The sequence below is a fragment of the Onychomys torridus genome, chromosome X (assembly GCF_903995425.1).
Source record: "Onychomys torridus chromosome X, mOncTor1.1, whole genome shotgun sequence".
NCBI classification, from domain to species: domain Eukaryota; kingdom Metazoa; phylum Chordata; class Mammalia; order Rodentia; family Cricetidae; genus Onychomys; species Onychomys torridus.
This window is the reverse complement of record NC_050466.1, coordinates 95982077-96001059: the sequence shown is the minus strand read 5'-3', so window position 1 is coordinate 96001059 and position 18983 is coordinate 95982077. Positions and strand designations below refer to the sequence as shown.

Sequence of the window (18983 nt, the reverse complement as noted above, 5' to 3'; positions counted from 1 at the left end):
GTTAATAGGTAAAACACAGGTGTATGGTGAGTTGACAATGCTGTAATTGGAGACAATCTCTTGACATTAATTATCACTGATGGCTTATCTCACCAAACAATATTTATTAAGTAACTTATTTGAGGATCAAGGCTATTATAGTATCATATTCTTACAGGTAACATTATATAGACATTCTTGTAAACATTTGTTAAGTTCCTTCAAACACAAAACAAAACAATGCTGTTCAGTAAGGAAGTTTTAAAGAGACATTGTCCCTTCTTTTGTTACAAATAAAGAAAATCTGTGCTTACATGTAAGTGTCTTAAAATGTGATTGTTGTCCCATTAAAGGCAATGGTTGACTGCTGGATACCAATGTGAATTAGAAATCTGACTGTTACCATTTTCACTGAGATGGTTGGTAGCATTTTCGAGTCTAGATGGCATGGAGAAGTTGTTCCTATAACAACCATGGGGAGTATGAAAAGGGCAACTGAGTGTTTCTTGAGCAATGGGGTTTGGCTGGAAAATGCTTCCAGGATTCTGTAATCCATATAAAATTTGATTGGCAGAATGAGATGCTTGTAGACACTGCCCATTGCAGTCTTCATGTAAACCACTGTTAGAATTGATGATGCCCCTGGATGATCCCATGGGCACTTCCATCACGAGTGGGGGTAAAGACTGAGAACTGTTGAAGCTTGGTAGCCTTTCGGGAGGAGGTAAAACAAAAGGCTGTGGTCGCCAAAAATTAGTTGGACAAATCTTGTAACAGAAGGGCAGGTTTATATTGTGCAGGTATGTCTCTGGATAGGTCATTCCAAAGGAGCCTGGAGGTATGTGAAAGGATGGTGTAGGTGGAGAACAAGAAGGAGAAAGTAAGGTGTTCAGAGGAGAGGGAGCTCCTCCACTAGAGGTCGCTGGAGATGAACCACTGCTTCCACCTGTCAAAGACAAGCCAGTCAGTGAAAAATGAACCTGATTTTCCGGGGGAACCAGTAATCATATCTATTGCCTTTTCTATCCTGTTCTTGGAGTGGTTGTCTTTGCAAGTTCACAGTTCTTTCAGCTTGGGAAAAGATATTTTTATTCCTCCAACTGACTCTGAACATCGTAGCTCTAATCCTGGCAGTTCTGCTACTGTGCATCACACACTGAACATTCACTATACTCCAGCCCTTTACATTTTATCCAACAGTTAGAGAAGCCCCATATATAACTCAGCCAATAATATATTACAAATAAAAATTAACCTTTTATTTTAAAAACTGCATATTGAAGAAAATAATTTGTTGTCTGGGATTTTACAGATCGTTTCAGTGTAAAAATCAAGTAACTGTGAAGATAATTTTATTATTGAAAAAATATTAACAATCATTAATATTTTGTCTTATGTGAAAATCATAGATGGGGAGATTTCCGTGGTTCTTTTCTATCAAGAATTGAAGACAGTGTTTCATGTTAAGAAGCATCAAGGTGAGAAGGAAAGTGTTTACTTTATGATATCCAAAGTCTTTTATTATTTAACACAGCGGTTCTCAACCTGTGAGTCACAAACCATTTGGGGGAAAGCATATCAGATATTTACATTATAAATCATAACAGTAGCAAAGTACAGTTATGAAGTGGCAATGAAATAATTTTGTGGTTAGGGATTACCACAACATGAGGAATTGTATTAAAGGGTCGCAGCATTAGGAAGTCTAAAAACCACTGGTTTAACAGATAATCTAAAATTTATATGGTACAGGACAATCTAGACTCTGACCTTTTTAAAATTATTATTATTATTATTATTATTATTATTATTATTATTATTGGTTTTTCGAGACAGGGTTTCTCTGTGTAGCTTTGCGCCTTTCCTGGGACTCACTTGGTAGCCCAGGCTGGCCTCGAACTCACAGAGATCCACCTGGCTCTGCCTCCCGAGTGCTGGGATTAAAGGCATGGGCCACCACTGCCCAGCTGACCTTTATTTTTGTAAATGTTTGAATTCAATCAATTATGTTTGACCATACTTGATGAAGTTGGGAGATTTTATTGATAATTTTGTTATTTTTCTTGGGTATATGTAAATATAAACATACACTAATATTTTATCAGCAGATTGACAAATACATGTAATAAATCAGTAAAAAGTTATTTTAAAAATAACTGCTCCTCTCCCATATGAGTATACTCTTCAGATTGTAAATGATGGAATTAGTTGTATTTTAAGTGATTAATTAATGGTCACTTATGTCTTTTTTTAAATTAGATTATTTGGATATTTTAAAAGCATGCTGCCTAATGTTATCAGCTGAATTATTCTAGTAAAAAAACTGATCATAGTTTTCTATGCCACTCTCTAAAGCACATCATTTCAACAAATGATTATACCTCATTTCTTCACATTACAATTACTTGTTATAGCATCATGTAAAACTTAAGCGTAATGTTGATATCTTGCTCCATAAGAATAATGTTAAGTAAATGTCCAAAGACAAGTGCACTTTAATGGGGTAAAGATTAATGGAGAAAGTTTTATGCTGTTTACAAATAAAACATTTTATTTATAGTTAAATATTTCAGAAATAAAGTTATAGATTATTTTACTAAAACACACGTATTATTCAACTATGATGATGCTTTCATCAGGCAATGCACTGTGTGAGAAGAAACAAATTACAAATATTTTTAGACTCATAATAATTAAATTGGTTGTGATGCAGTTACTGTATGGCTTCACTCATATGTGAAATATAAAGGTGATCTTCTGACAACTGAGAACGTAATAATGGCTGAGAGAAATGAGAGTCAAAGGGGCTGAAGAAATGTCAAGTCAGTGGCTTCTACGTTATAGGGAGACACTATCAAGAAGTTCACATGTGCTATTGCACAGTAGGGAGACTATAGTGAATAGCATATAGTACTTTTGAAAACAGTACAGTGGATTTTGAAAGTTTTCACCATATAAAGGTAAAAAATGCTTGAGCAGATAAATATAATTGAATGAGTCTAAATATTTTTAATGTATACATGAGTAAAAACATCACATGGTACCCCACTATTACACTCAATTTTAATGTGTAAGTTAAAGTATTTTTTTATTTTAAAAAGTAGACAAATTGCACCACATCCATGCTATATTTAGCTCATTTTTTTGTTATTGTATGCTGAGAGTTTCTTTCTTGGCTTATGAATCATGATTTAATTATTACTCTCTGTTTGTAGTATTAATTTTTACTTTCTGTTTCCCTGAATAGGAATTTATAATCGCATTCTTGCGTTTGTTTCTTCCTGGCTCCTCTACCATGCTCATCATGCATTTTACTTTACATTTTATAAATTCTACCTTATGCTCAATGACTTTTTATGTTAAAATAAGAGCAAAGCATATATGAAAATAAACTAGATGTGAACATTTAGGGTCATTTTGATATTTACTTTTGTATATTTACTTCTCATGCAATACAAAGGTAAATTAGAAGTAAGTAAAGGTAAAACAAGTGAAATAATTCAAACATATAATAAAGATATAAAATAACAAATAGCTAATATATTTCCAAATTAGGCTACAAATGGGCCAAAGACACAATAGACTCTTTATATAAAAGAATGAGATATTGTGGAATCCATGTATGATGTCATGATAAGAGTGTAAGATAATTCCATAAGCTAGATAAGCAATAAATTTCACCAGCAACATAACTTTATTATCTCCCTTAGGTGTCAGTTTGTCTCTGTTTTTGCTTCTTACTCCCCACATATCAAATACATATTGCTTGTGAACATAGATTTTCTGGCATATACTTATCCCTTTGTGTAGTATTTGGTATAAGAATTATAGCTGTTGTTACTGCATTAATATGTAAAAATAAACCCGAAAGTTAAAAGTTTTCTTACTTTGTGTGTCAGCAACAAAGGTTTTTAAATCCATAGTGAAGGAAGGCCTCCATGGGTAGGTCTCTAAAAACCCATCCAATACACCCCTAAAAAAAAGATATTTATTTTTCAGAAACTCCAGAAAACACTTAGTGAATATAATGATTCATATAAACCTGTTATATTTTATGAGCAATCATCTTAGCTATTGTTTTCACTTATAGCTGGGATCTGAGTACCTTTCTGTAAGCTCCACAAATCTATACTGCACAATAACTTACCACTGGCCAGGAGGTACATTAGAAAAAGGCATGGCATCCAAACATGCAGTTTCTTTCCTACCATCCATAAAGGTGTAAGCTTCTTACCCACAGTCATGTAATCTGTAGTACTCATAAAAGAGCTACATAAATACTCTGTATGATTGCAATTCTACTTACCTATTATTTCTAGTAGTTATTAAAGGGGCTACATAAATACTCTGTATGATTGCAATTCTACTTGCCTATTAATTCTAGTGGTTATTAAAGGGGCTACATAAATACTCTGTATGATTGCAATTCTACTGACCTATTATTTCTAGCAATTATTAAGGGACTACACAAATATTAAATTTGAATGCTGCTTTACTTACCTGTTTCTCCCAGGATCTCGAAATCCTTTGGCAAAAGGATTCCTGTCTATTTTCAGTTTTGTAATCTATGAATTCAAAAGAAAGACTTAGAGAAAAGTCCAGGCTATGTTCTCAGCAACAGTGTTGCCATTATAATGTGGAAAAAATTCAAGCACACAGTTAAGTCAGATTTAAGATGTTTGTCTCCTTTGCCTACTTGTCCCTTCTGCTATGATCTCCTGTGTAACAGAAGAACCATATAGCTTTCTATCAAATGTCACTTGATAATGAAGTAAAACTGAGTTCCCCCCTCCATTGTTTACAATGTAACTCACACAATGCTGCTTGATTCTATTCCATATACCACTGGGGCCACTCCCATTTCCTGAGGTCTGGACAGCTTTACCTGCTGGTTTTGGTAAGCTGTCACTGTAGTGAATTCAGTTTCTTCAAAGGAAAATGTTTTAATTCCTTCAGTAGGAAGGGACTGAATCAAGGACAGGTCAATCCTACAGTCCTGCTCCATCACGTGCACACGGGGCTTGTACTTATGCATGGACTGCAGAATGATCTAAGGGAGAATGATTAGATACCATCTGAAGCACCAACATCTCCCCAACACCACCCCCTGTTTATGATAACCCCCAGTGAAGGCACACCCCCGCCCTAAAAAAAACACTAGATAACAGTGTGCAGGAAGGCTCAGATAACCACAAATCAGAACTTTGTTGCGGGCTTGGTCCCCAACAGAACCCCTCCTGGCTGAAGGTTTTCCAGAGGAAGGCACCACAGCGACACTGACACCATGTAGCAAATTTCATAGCCAGATTGGGGCCTTTTCTTCTTCCAAATGTGGTTGACCATGTGATGAGGATGAGTCATGAGTACCTAACCACCTGATATAAATTCTCTGGGCAGTAACTGATGGTACCAAATGTGGCTAGAAATCTGATATTCCCCACCTCCTAATCCTGGTAGTTTCCTTCTCTCCTTTTGTGGCTGGCACAAGACTAGGTTGGCAGGGTACAGGCAGGAGTGTACCTAGGGAGAAGGCTCAAGATCCAGGAAACCTGAAAATAAGGAGGAACTGACTCCCATGACAGCACGTTGTGGAAATTGAATTGCTGCCTTGCATCCTCCCACCACACTGTATCAAAGGCACCGCTGTAACAAATGTGTGGACTCCAGGAAAGGCAAAAGCCCACAGTGTTGCCAGGGAAGGCAAGATGCCTGACAGTACTGTGTTGTGTTCCCTCCCACTCTCCACTATGGGACACCCTCTCTAGCTTAAACTTGTCTCTTCTTTGGGGTCTTTGGGTCCTCAAGGTCCCTGCAGTCATTCCCTCCCTCTCCCAGTCCAGCACTCTTAGGACACAGAGCTTGGAGGAGCCCTTTGTGGTCTCTTATTTACAATTCCAAGAGCTTGGTTTCCAAAACATTCAACACCAACAAAAAAGAATGCCCTCTTAAGGACTACCTCTGGCCTTGGCACCTACCTCCTCTAGGAGAAAGATTGTGCTCACTTACATGGCCCTTGTCATCCATCTCATTATTGGTGAGTTTTACGCGATCAAAGGAGATGATTTGACGCATCCAGATTTCTCCTGAGCAAGGGGAGTCTGGGTGGACGTAGAATCGGGGAGTGATGCACGAATGGTCAGTATTCCCAGCAACCATCCACTGTGAGCTGTGATACACATACCTGAGTGAATAAAAAAGAGCAAGGTGTGGTTTTAGACTCAGCCAGCACAAAGCAGAGGGATGAGAGGCTTCAGAGTTCTCCACCTAAGAGCCTCACCAAAGATTAAAACGCTTATTCCAAAGGCCAGTAAATAAACAGAAGCTCCAACTTCATTTTCAAAGAGCATTCAAGGGTAACAAACAAACAAACAAACAAACAAACAAACAGTACGTAAGCATATGCCACGAAAATGCAAGGAAGTGTCCAGGTGAGTGAAAACAGCATGGGATATCTGTGTCTGGTATTTCCTCACAGAAACCGGAGCAGGAATCAGTCTGATTGCTTTTCCCACTGCAGCGATGTCTAAAAAATTCCACAAATGACAAGCAAGCAAGAAGCACGGGGAACAAAGCAGAAGGCTAAGCACTCTGTCTGTTAAGCCCACGCTTAAGAGTTTTAGTGAAAGCCCTTTCTTGCTATGAACCCCTTTGCCAACTAAACTGCACATCAGAAAACTAAAGGAACTCTGCCTCGAGCGCCCTCCAGCCTGATCCCCCCCCCCCCCCCCGGCCCGGAACTGTTTCCGATCTCAAACTGACTTTTTACTCAGCATTCCCCAAAACAGCCTCAGTGCATTGTGAGAAGCAAGCAGCTGTTTTTGTTTCTAGGCCAGCCAAGGAGGTTCCAACCGGCTGGTGAGTTGCACTTTCTTGCCTTGAGAAGAAGCTATGGTGCTAGATGGCCTCTCTCCTAGGGACAGGCACCAGGCTCCCGCCTCTGGGTTGATTGCACACAGCTGACTTTGGGCTGCTTTCCCAGCACCCTCTCCTCCACTTCCAGAGCCCCCCATGGAAGCTTCAGCAGTGCTGCTAGCTCAAAAGGTTCTTATCTTTACAACAGTTTGTCCGTCATTGGTCCAGCCTCCTCAACGTATTTAAGAAAAAAAGAATAAAAGAATCGCGGCACTGTCTGGCTATTCCTTCAGGCATACATCTAAAAGAGGGACAACATATGGGCAAAAGTCCAGCGCTGACCCTAGGACCCTGCCACTAGATTTGGGCAATCATGGCATCATTTGTGAACCTGCCCAGATTACAGCATAATCCCAGAAGCCAGGGGCCACTTTGAGCCTAAAGCAGTCTCTCTAAACTTTTTCAAATTTCTTGCCTCTGCCATGCCAGAGCATCCACACTTTACATATCTAAGGCACAAACAGTGGGTAGGCTTAGGGTACACTAAGGAGCCATTTGACATCAACTTCCATGAGGAGGGAGTAGGAAAGACCTGCTCTTCCTTCACTTTGAACCCAGTTTCAAATGAGAAAATTGAACTATCTGAGTCCAAGGATGAGCAACCCTCTCTCCTCACTGGGCATACTTCTGTTCAAATCCTGCTGTCAGGTGTCTGGACCCTATCTACCAAGTTACCTATAACGTTTGGAATCCACTGGTTCCACATCCAAAATCACATAGTATTGCTTCACTGGGTCCATCCCTTTCACCTTGATCCGAACAGAAGGAAACATACGCCTGTAGGAAAGAAAACAGGGGTTTGGATGAAAAATAGAACCTGACATGGCAGATATGAGAGACGTTTTGAAGGAATATGAGTTATGGACAAATACAGTATTTTCCCCTTTCCATGACGTGTTCAGGAAGTGGCATTTGTTACGTTTTTTTTTTTTTTTTTTTTTTTTTTTTTTTTTAAAAGATGGTTGATTGAAAAGCCCGAGATTGTCTAGTGGTGCCAACTATCTTTACAAAAACTCCACATCCATGACATGCCACGTGACATTCAAAATGATAAGGATGGAAAGTTTCATTCCTTTCCTGTACTTTTAGTAGAGGAAGGGCATGAGAGGTAGATTTGCAAAGGTTGAAATTAGGAAGACTAGTTAGTGAGGAGGCTGCCTCACACCAAATGGTTAGCTGGTGGAAAGGCTGGCTTCCTAGTGGTCTGAGCCAGGGATGCTGTGCTAGAGGACAGTGGCTGGAGTATTGTCTGCCACTATTTGCTAGGCTTGAACTGAGAGGCTGCCTACAGCAGTAGGAAGTTAGAGAGAGGTCTGACACTTGCCTGCCTGCACAGGGCTAGATTTTTGCCTACAGTACAAAGGCAGGAGTTGGAAGAGTGAGTCCTTGGAGTAAAAATGTATCAGAAAATATGAGTAGACTATCTAATGCAGCTAGGTACTTCCCGGCGCAACAAATTGAGTAGTTTGTGGCTTTAAATCGTCTGCCCAAGAGTGAGGAGAGGGGAGGAGTTTCACATTACAAAACTGGATTCTCCTCCTTAAGTGCCTACTGTGTGTGATTCAGGGAAATCGCTGCCCCAGGCGAACCTGCCGGCCTTGGTAATGATCATCTCAGTCCCGATGTCGTGGAATCTCTTCCATAGGTCGGATCCCTGAAGCTCCACTTGGATAGGATTTTTTTCTTGCGGACTTTCCTGGCTGTTGCTCTCACCGCCAAAGCAGGAGGAGAAAGCAGTTTTTGAAGATTCCGCCTTGGGTCGCTTTTCTGCTAGACACGGGGTTTGAGAGTTTGGCAGATTGCACGCACCCTTTCGTCAGGAGACTATCTTTGAACTGTTAGCCTTCTTCCTCCCTCCCAGAAACTTCAGAGTCTGATGCATAAGTTCCCCCACGAAACCCTTTGTGGTTTAGTAATGTAGAGAGGGTCCCAATTTGCATTCCACGAAAGGTGGCACCCTTAAAATTCTCCCACCCCTAACCCGCCAAAAGCTGAATCTAAAGCGAGATTTTCTTGGGAATTTGGGGAACACCCTGCTTCCTACTGAGAGGAAGAGTCAGGTCTGGCTCTTAGGATTTTGTAAGGAGTGTGTGACTCACTTCTCTAAAAGTGGACCTTCTTTTTCATTGCAGACAAACCACAGCATTTCCAAGTGCGATTCAGACTCTCTGAAATTTGTACTCAAGTCAGGTGGCTAAATTGTTCCACAATCCACACCCTGACCTGCGGGGCTGGGCCAAAACATCTTTGCCACAGCGCAAACAACCAGGCTAAGAAGATCCGATCGAACCAGCGCCCAGCGCGGGTGAAGCGCTTAAGGGAACCCGGCAGCTTGAGTGTACTCACCGGGCTGCTTGCAGTCCCCAGAAGCGCTGCGAGGTACCTCCTCCTCTTTCTGTATGCACCGCTCTCTCTGCAGCCCAGGCTGCATCTCCTCTCTTGAGTCTCGAGATTTTCTTTTGCTGGGTCTCCCCACCAAGGCCTCCACCGAGAAGGCGTGCGCTCGAGTGCTCAGAGCCATCCCTGGAGGGGAAGAAGTGAGTGTGCACTGCAAAGTTTCAACCTGAGCTGGGTTCGGGAGGGAGGGGGAGAGGGAGGGCACAGATGAGAGACAAGGGAGGAAAAGCTCACAGAAAAGAAGTCTTAGATCTGAAAACCAATTTTTGGATCCGCACTTTAACAACAACAACAAAAATCCCCCCTCTGTTATATATGAATGTATTTTATTTAAATAGACAAAATAAAAAAGAGGAAAGATTAAATTTGAGTCGAAATCCTACAAGATGTAGTCTCCCTTCCTTTTTAGTTTGTCTCCCTCTCAGTGGACACGTGTGTACCATCAGTCCTCAAATCCTTGATTCTGGGACCTGCCAAAGCCCAGATTGACAAACGCTGGCCTTTTAGGGAACAGACCTGCCGCCAATGGGGGCTCACACCAAAGCGATTGAGAGATACTGTTGCATCCAACTGAGTGAATACCCAGCCGGTCACAACCTCCACTGTTTGTTTTGGAAGCTGTTGAAACGTTAAAAAAAAAAAAAAAAAAAAAAAAAAAAAAAAAAAAAAAAAAAAAAAAAAAAGCTGTGAGTGACACTTAAGTCTGGTAGGGAGAGAGACTGGGGGTTGGTTGAAATGGGGCTCCAGATAGGCGAGAGGAAGGAGGAGGAAAAGGAGACACAAGGTTACTGTTTTACATTAAATTATAAAACGCTAAGACATGGGAAATAATTGCCCACAAGGGGCCACTTTTTCAAGAAAGAGCAAATATTACTTAACCAGACTCAGATAAATATATCTAGGCTTTTTTTTTTTTTTTTTTTTTGCTCCCCAGTGACACCACTGGAAACACAGAAGAGAGTGCAAGCTTTCTGGGCACCTTACGCTGGCAGAGTAGGTAGATATGCCCATACAAACTCTTTTTTATTAGTGGGGGGGGGGCTCAAGTAAAGAATGTCAAGAGTATTCTAGACACCATGATCAAAGAATAGAGCCAACCTGTGCCTTCTAGCCCTGCTTCTGCAGGACCTTCATACCCTGTTCAAATTCACACAACCCATTTGAAAACAGCCTAAGGAGTAGAGAGTTAGCAACAGCACAAGGGAACTTTTGCTCCCAACAATGTGTTGAAAAATTAAAGTGATTAACTAATAAGTAATTGGTTTTAGTGTCTTCTTAAATATCTTCCTGAGTTGGGTTTTGCTTTTCTAAGTGAGTAACAACATTCTTTGTGTCCAGAAGAGACTATCTTCATTTTCAAGGAGTACTTTTGTCTGCAAATGTGACATGTTTGCTTTTGTGGCTGTCACTTGGTCACTCACTTTTCATCAGGTGCTCTTGGACTCAGGCAACCCAAATCTAAGCTGGTGACATTTGAACATTTTAGGAAATTTTCTTCTCTTCTCCTAGGATATGTTTAGTCAAAGGGCATTCAAAGTCAATTCAAATCCAGTTACAATAGAATGGAATTAGAATGAATGTATATTATCCCAAATAGCGAGTTTAAGAATGAAAGACCTTCACAGCATTTCAGTTTCAACTATGTAACTGCAAGCTTAGATTTTCCATGGGATAATTGTTAAAGCAGAGGTGGGTCATTTAGCTATGGGGAGGACACCTTTAGATAACTGAGTATAAATTAAAGTACTCTAATGACGTTAGATGCCATGGCAAAGACTTTCTTGTAGTTTGCATGCTGGTGGGTATGATCAAGTATAGAGCTTGGAAGACAATTACCTTTATCCAGAGTAAAGCAAATACAGCAAGGAGAATTTCAATGTGCAAAGCACTTGGATTGAAAACATACAGGACTGGATATAATCTTTGCCGCAACTCATGAACATTTCTTTAATCTATTAAAATCCAGAGGCAGAATATTTGCTATTCATTCTTACTCAGAACACACACACACACACACACACACACACACACACACACACAACACACACAACACACACAACACACACAACACACAACATACACACACACACACAAGTGCTATTATATGTTCTTATCTAAAAGGTACAGTTCAGAAACAGAAAAGACAAATGTTTATTGGTTAATTTTAGTCTGCCAACACCTGTATAGCATTTCAATTATTGTCTCTCTTGTCTTGGAATTTTCCTGCATTTAAACCTGACTCATTTTGTTTCTCTGAGACAGAGCACTGCTTTGTAGAGCAAGAGGAAGCTTTGCTTAGTAGAGGTTTTGAAGAGATCTCTATAAAAGTTAGGTAAAGGATGTTGATTACAATGTCAGCTCTAGTATTTCACACTGTCTACCATGATATGATTTTCTTTAACCAAGGAAATAGCATATCTTAGAATATAAGTTCCTGTATTACAAGAAATGTCTTCCTTAATATTTATTATATGCACGTAATTTAGTCATCCAGAACTTTCGTATTTGTGTAACCTAAACCTTTCATTTTCCCATTTTAGTAATTATCTGATGACATTACACTGACAAAAATGTAGTTCCACTCTTGCTCAAGTTTTCTGGGTTAAGGTGCAAGTAATTCTTGTTACCCTGTATTTACAAGAATCAAGCATGGCAGAACCAACTTTGCAATCTGCTGGGTTTCTCATGATCAGAGTTGCTGAGTACTGGGGGCCTGAGGGACAATCCATTATCTATACACAGAAGTCTCCTTTCTGTACACCCTATGTTTACTCCAGGAACACATAAGATCCTTCAAAGCAGATTCTCTGTCATGGTGTGGCAGTGAAAAATGGAGAAAGAGGATTGTATACTTGAAGATAAATATTCATAAAAGCATATATGATTTATAATTATTCTTGAATATGATATTTGTATCTAAAATATAGAAAAGTAATTTGTATCTCTACCAAACACTGTAATACCTTTTAATAACAATAAACAGGAACATTATTAAAGTTTTTAAGACACAAAGTATGAAAATGTTTCTTCTAGGCAAGTGTATGTACATGAAAAAACCTTATATTTAAAGGAATTAAAGTCTTCTTAGAGTAGTATCCTGGGTTCTGTAGTACTTACTAACTAAACCTTTGATACCAAACTTATATGTGGAGATATTTCAACTCCCACTCTTCATTTGGAGATAATTATTTCAAATATATATGTGATGTATATGTCTGTCTTTATTTTCATACAGATACTATATAATAAAATTAGAACTTGGAGCCTGACTGGACACCTAATGTTACTCTTTAGCAGATGCACAAACAATGTCTTGATGGAGATTGTTTCCTTCAATTGTTATTCTCTCTTTCTCTTGATTTTCACCCCTCTATATTAGGATGTTTGTATGTAGTCACAACTTTGTAGACTGTGAATCAGAAACAAGATCCTCCTTCTCATGACTTTTTTTTTTCAGATGTATAATGAACCCTAGGGAAAACACAGCCGAGAATTGTCAGGTATGGGCAGCCCCTTCATATCATTTGAGTATCCAAATTCAACATTTCCTGTACTTGCTAAGTTACATAAAACAGGAAGGCATCCTTGTTTGCTTAAGTGAGTTTCAGATGAATTTTCATCACTTACAGACCGAACAAATCCTGAAAAAAAACTATATTCACTTTGACAAGGTTTTTGGAAGATCACCCTGATACCAACGTTTTCCTTTCCTCTTTCTTCTTTTACACCAAAAGGAGCTTTATGGATAAGGTACTCATGAATTGTTGAATCTCTGAGGATTGTAAACTTCCAATACATACTAGATTCTTCAGTGAGTAATCTGAGTTCCTACATGATCTCCCAGGAATATGATAATAAGCAAAGATAAAGCTGAAGCGGTAAAAAGACGGACTTTGGGTTCACAATGTTTTAATTCAGATTCTGACTGTACTACCTTCTGAGTGACTTACAGAAATCTTTTTGTTGGCATTAAACTAATTTCTCCCCAGGAATCTAAGATTTTCCCTATAATACTGTCATCATACACTATGTTTCTGTAAGAGAGTAGATCAATCAGAAGGTCAAGTAAAATAATTTCTGTAAACCACTTAGCCCAATGCCTAAATCAGGGTTCATACCTCTGTTCAATATTAAAGAGATAAGAAAAGTTAATTTCAAGAATGTGTTAGTCTTTGTATCAGCTATACATCTGTAAATTGAGTCCACATCCTAGAAGAGATCCAGGCCAATGTTAAAACCCACAACCTTTGGTTAAATCTTACATCAGATTCAAAAGATCAGATATATTAAGACTAATCATTCTTAAACTGTAAACTTTTTAAATATTTAAAATCAATGAATGAAACGAAAATACTATATTTGGGTTTCCAAAATCCATGGGAAATATGTCTAATAGAACACATAATTTGACTTTATTAACTTTGCTTTTGTAATAATATTTTTGGTATTCTATCAATGCAATGCAAGTTTATAGTCTCACATAATTAGATGGATTTATAAATGATAAGCCAGTAACATATAACTGTGTTCTTACTCCTGGGATTTGAAGAAACTGCCCTAACAAATATTAAATAAATTCTCACAGTGGATCCTTCAGTTTCTGGTTTGCATTAATTTGGTATGATCTCTCAAGAACTTCTGTGAACTTATTAGTCTAACAATTGAGTTAGGCTAGCAGATGAGTTATGCATGGAAAACATTGTCACCATTGTTCCTAGGGAGAGTTAGAGAACAAAGAGAAGGGAGATAAGTTCTGATCCTTACTAGCTGAGTTCTTCTCGAGGGGACAGATGGAAACTTAGCTGAAGGAAAAGTTATTCTATTAAATTTAATTATGTTTTATTACTAACAAATACTGAAGGCTTTCTTAGGATAATAGAACACTAGGCTTAGGCTCATTATATTTCTAGTACTCAAAGCCATATAACTCTTCTTTTCACTTAACTCATCACTTAAAGTTACCAGATTTTCTCAGTTTCTTGTTAGCACTTTTGTTCTCAGAACTCTAAGGATAATTTTATCCTTGAATAATTTCAGACAAAGTCAATGGATAAGAGAAAAGAGTAAAATGAGCATACAGGTTGCTCTACCACATAATTATCCAAGTAACTGCAAGAATAGGTATTGTCTGTTTACTTCAGCTCTTTCAGGAGTAGGCATGCTGTACACAATTAATAACTGTGTGCCTTACATCTTTCAGTCTTCACTCATTAAAACATCAAACTTGAATCAAATCTACACTTTTTAAGTGTCCCTTCTGTTGCTCTATTGGCACTATTACAATAACAAGTGCCAACTGTGTAAATGTATCAAAACATCATCTTGTATTCCAAAAATATGTACAACTATTTTATTATTACAATATTGCTGTGTGAAGTCAAAGCTTAGGTCTTAGCATGTGCAAGGTCCTATGTTCAATCCTCAGTGCATAAGTCAACAAGCAAACCAACAACAGTGCAAGGATATAAAAATATGGCCAGCATAGGTCACTTGAAAAGGAATATAGCAAGTTTATTCCAATAATGAATTATTGGAAGATATTGTGAAGAATCGTTTCATTTCTCTAAAGCTAGGGGAAAACATGCTTTTATAATTCCGTTTCACATACCTTTTCACCAAATAATTTTATATGCAAGCAACACAGTCAAACCTTGACTCCAAATCGGTGGTCCATGTTCCTCTAACTGTTTAATCTAAATATGCATGAACCTGACCTGCCACAAAGAAAGAAACAGTCACACCATAGGCTGTAGTCCACCAAATCTTATGCCTTTGTAATCTCTAGAACTCCCTTTAGGTATTCTAGTATATTCTCACTCCTTAATGTATTGCTCCACTCCATTATGCTCAAGGAAAGTGAATTAGGTGTAAGTGGATTCCTTCCATATCTCAATAATGATCTTCATTGATTAGGGCTCAGGCATACCTAGCATCTACAACAGTGGGAGGATGAAGTGTTTCCCTTGAGTCTATCAAAATATTAACTGTGGGTAGATATCTACAGTGACTATGCTTAACGCTGAAGTTATGCTTACTTTTACCCACATCCTTTACAAGGTTTTTTACACAACTAGAAAAGCATTCCTGCTTGAAGTAAATGTTCAAGTCAGAATATCCTAGGTACCCAAAACTGTCAATAATAAAGCACTAAAGGTAATTATGGAGAGTTATATCAGAGGAACCACCGAAAAGAAGCATGAATATACTCTTTGTATTTACCAAATTGAATTCCTAGATAAAAAGAAGAGGAAGAAAGAGCAAAATTGATGGTTATGTGTGTTAGCATTGAAACTTTTTGTGCTACAATATATGCCCTGAAAACACTTGACTTGATTATTGCTGACTTAGAGTATTTTTAAAAATTACCTTAGTAAATCATCTCAGTAAAATGACAGCCACTTCTCAAATCTCTATCTTTGTGTCTCCAGCCTAACACATGACTCATGTGACATTACCAATAAGGTTGTTAGATAGTTGGAACATTCAACTATGTATTTTATAATAGTGTATCAATAATTGTTGAAATCATGTTTGCATATTGCTCATGGAGGGTGATTGTTTTTAATTTTCAATGCAGTTATGCAAATGACACTTAGGTAAATAGTTGGGTTGCAGGATTCAATGTGCTAGTATTTTAGTAAACATTAAAGCAATTGGTAGCAATATTCACAAGTCATTTCAGATAGTGCTTCTTGTCTATTTTATCACATGGACATGCATTTTGCAAATGTCAACCTGAACTAATGACTACTCAATATTTTATATCCTGGCTGGTAAACTTCCTTTTTTCTTTGTGAATTTATTTTTGCCTGTTATTAAAATAAATTATTTTCTCATACAATATATCCTAATTACAGTTTCCCCTCCCTTTTCTCCTCCCGGTTCCTGCCCCACCCTTCCCATCAAGAGCCACTCCCTTTCTGTCTTTCATTAGAAAAGAACAGGCTTCTAAGACATAAGAATAAAACATAACAATATAAAATATACTAAGATAAGAAAAAAAACCACTACATTTAAGTGGGACAAGGTAAACCAATAGGAGGAAAAGAGCCCAAGAGAAGGCATAAGAATCAGAGACCCAGGAGTCCCATAAAAATACTAAGCTTAAAGATATAAATAGGCCTTGAATAAACAACTCTAAATGGGATATCTTCATCAAATTCCTCCCCTCAGAGCTCAGGGAGTCCAATGGAAAAGGAAGCAGAAAGAATTTAAGACTCAGAAGAGATGGAAGACACCAGGAGAACAAGTATCCCTAAATCAATTAAGCACAGCTCATATGAACTCAGAGATGAAGCAGCAAGCACAGGGCCTGCATGGTTCTGCACCAGGTCCTCTGTCTATATGTATCATGGTTGTTAAACTTCAACTCATTTTCATTGGCAGGCATATACATTTTCATCCCTTCCTTGTCTAACAGCCATCTGTTTGACATCTAGCCTTGTCTCCTTAACTACAGTATTTCTTTTTGAAAGATCTAGTAATGTTGTTGTTATTTTTAGTTTTATATATATATATATATATATATATATATATATATATATATATATATATATGTATATGTGTGTGTGTGTGTGTATCTGTGTGTGGGTACCTACATGTGAGGGCAGGTGCCTGTGATGGCTGGAAGAGGAGGCTGAATCCCATAGGGCTGGAGTTACAGGCAGTTGTGAGGTGCCTCAGTTGAGTGTCAGGAATAGAATTCAAGTCTTCTGGAAGAACAATAGTTGCTCTTAACTGCTGAGCCATTCCTCCAGCCCTGACTAGAGTATTTCATCATGTTTTAACTCACCTTTACTTGTTCTGACAGAATAAAAAAATCTCAATTAGCTATTTGTGTTTGTATCTGTGTATTCTGTGAAAATTACTGCAGATTTTTACTCATAATTATGAAGATATCTATAAAGTGATATAAGCATTTTCTTCAGGGATGATTTCTTTCTTGACTGATGTTATACCTACCTTTCATCATGAGTTTGTTTTGGCATTATAAATATTTTAAAGTCAGTCTTGAATGAAATTTTATTTTATTTTATTTTATTTTATTTATGTGTTTTATGTAGGGGTGTTCTGTCTGCATGTATGCTTGCAGACCAGAAGAGGGCACCAGATCCCACTATAGATGGTTGTGAGCCACTACATGGTTGCTGGGAATTGAACTCAGAATCTGTAGGAGAGCAGCCAGTGCACTTAATTGCTGTGCCATCTCTCTAGCTGCTGAATGAAATTTGTTTCTTTTATGTCATGGTGTGTTTATCTAATGCAAATTTGCTGTCTTTTATGGGCATTGTATTGATTAACTCAAGTCACTACAGCAGAGGGAACAGGAAGTACTGTAAGATGCTTGAGAGGAATATCTCAGTTTGAAGACTTCCAGTTTAATCTCCTCAAGCTCTCCAGAAGCAAGAAAGCAGACTTAAGGATGTGGTACTCACAGACAGAATGCTCAGTGGGTCTCTATTCCTCTTCTTTATCCCTCGTGGTCTCTTTCTGTTTCTGTATGTTTGCTTTTCTTTACCTCACTGATACCTGTTACTTACTTAAGGTTTCTCATTCATGTTTCTTTATGTATCTTAATTTATGGTATTCTCTCTCTCTTTCTTTCTCTCTCTCTCTCCTAGTGTATTTTATTTTTCATTTTCCACATTTCTCTTTTTTTCCACATTTCTCTTTTTCTGCCATTTTTATGTCCTCTTTGCTCTTTCAGTAACAGGCAGAAGAGCTGGGAATGAAGGAATCTACAATAACCACTGTAATGTTCCTTTCACTATTATGTATTTTCTATATTCTCTTTTACTAGTCTGAATAAAGGTGTATTTGGTGTGTATTCTTGTGTGGGGAGGATGAATATGTGTGTGTGTGGTTGTGTGTGTGTTAAAATTGCTGTATCTGAACTCAAGGTCTCATGAGAGAAAACATGAACAAATAAAAAATATCCTTTGACAAGCCCTGCTGTCCCTTGTGGACACAGTGCGTACAAAGGGGCACAGAAAAAACACACCCTTCTGGCTCAAGAACTTGACACTAAGTCTGACTTCAGCTGAATCTTCCTAACCTGAAAGACTTGACTAAAGATATCTAAGAGGAATGAAGGAGCCTATAAACACTTTTGCAGAAGGCACCTAAAAAAGCAACAGCCTGGCGAGAGAGGAGGGGGGAATTTACCTGGTAGGCAAGAAGTAGCAGTGGGTCTCTTTGTGCTCATGATGGTAATGCCTGAAGAGTCTCAGGCTGAGCTCTTCCACTTCAAAGATGCCCACACTATCTCTTCTGGGAGCCCAGGGTTCACTCTGCCTAGGGATGAGGCACAAGTGAACTGCACAAGAGAACTTGCAGTTCTTTCCAGCAGTGGGTGGAACAAAATTTGTTACTTCTTAGAACTGACCTTGCTGGGACCTTCTTCCATGCAATTTCAACAGGCTTAGACTCAAGGTCAGCCATGAAAGCACAATGGGATGATTTCAGCCTCTAGGGCTTTGGGGTGCTGGGAGGACATCCTCTCTGTGTCTCCCTTTGCATCCTTGCCTGGCTGTGCCCTTCTCTGAGCTTTAGGCTGACATACTTAGAGGGAAACATAAGGTGGAATTGTGCCTCCCAAGGACTGAAGGAACAGAATAAGATGTGGATTGACTTTAAAACGCAATGTTTTCATTTCTATCCTAAACATATGCATTTACAGTTGAAATTCTCTTTCA

At 38.4% G+C, this 18983-nt stretch overlaps 1 protein-coding gene across 3 annotated transcripts; it reads right to left on the bottom strand.

The window, feature by feature from the left end:
* Positions 1-293: 293 nt before the first annotated feature.
* Positions 294-18599, bottom strand: Tbx22 (T-box transcription factor 22). 3 transcript variants are annotated; one of them, XM_036175408.1, is made up of 9 exons: positions 18454-18599; positions 9238-9414; positions 8481-8658; positions 7567-7668; positions 5986-6160; positions 4865-5029; positions 4480-4544; positions 3867-3952; positions 294-925 (listed from the first exon to the last, which is right to left on the bottom strand). In XM_036175408.1, the coding sequence occupies exons 1-9, from the start codon at positions 18491-18493 to the stop codon at positions 327-329; spliced, it is 1587 nt and encodes a 528-aa protein (XP_036031301.1). In that variant the 5' UTR covers positions 18494-18599; the 3' UTR covers positions 294-326. The 3 variants fall into 3 exon arrangements, with proteins under 3 accessions (XP_036031301.1, XP_036031303.1, XP_036031302.1); XM_036175410.1 differs by lacking the exon at positions 18454-18599 and adding an exon at positions 9729-9763; XM_036175409.1 differs by lacking the exon at positions 18454-18599 and having other exon boundaries at positions 327-925; positions 8481-8661; positions 9238-9412.
* Between the last annotated feature and the right edge of the window lie 384 nt (positions 18600-18983).

Excerpts from the sequence above, each read along its gene's own strand:
- Tbx22 (XM_036175408.1), bottom strand. The coding sequence starts at position 18,493 with ATGAGCACAAAGAGACCCACTGCTACTTCTTGCCTACCAG. Across the intron at positions 8,659-9,237 it reads TGGGGACTGCAAGCAGCCCG|AAAAGCGACCCAAGGCGGAA; the intron begins GTGAGTACACTC and ends CGTGTCTAGCAG. Across the intron at positions 7,669-8,480 it reads ATCATTACCAAGGCCGGCAG|GCGTATGTTTCCTTCTGTTC; the intron begins GTTCGCCTGGGG and ends TCTTTCCTACAG.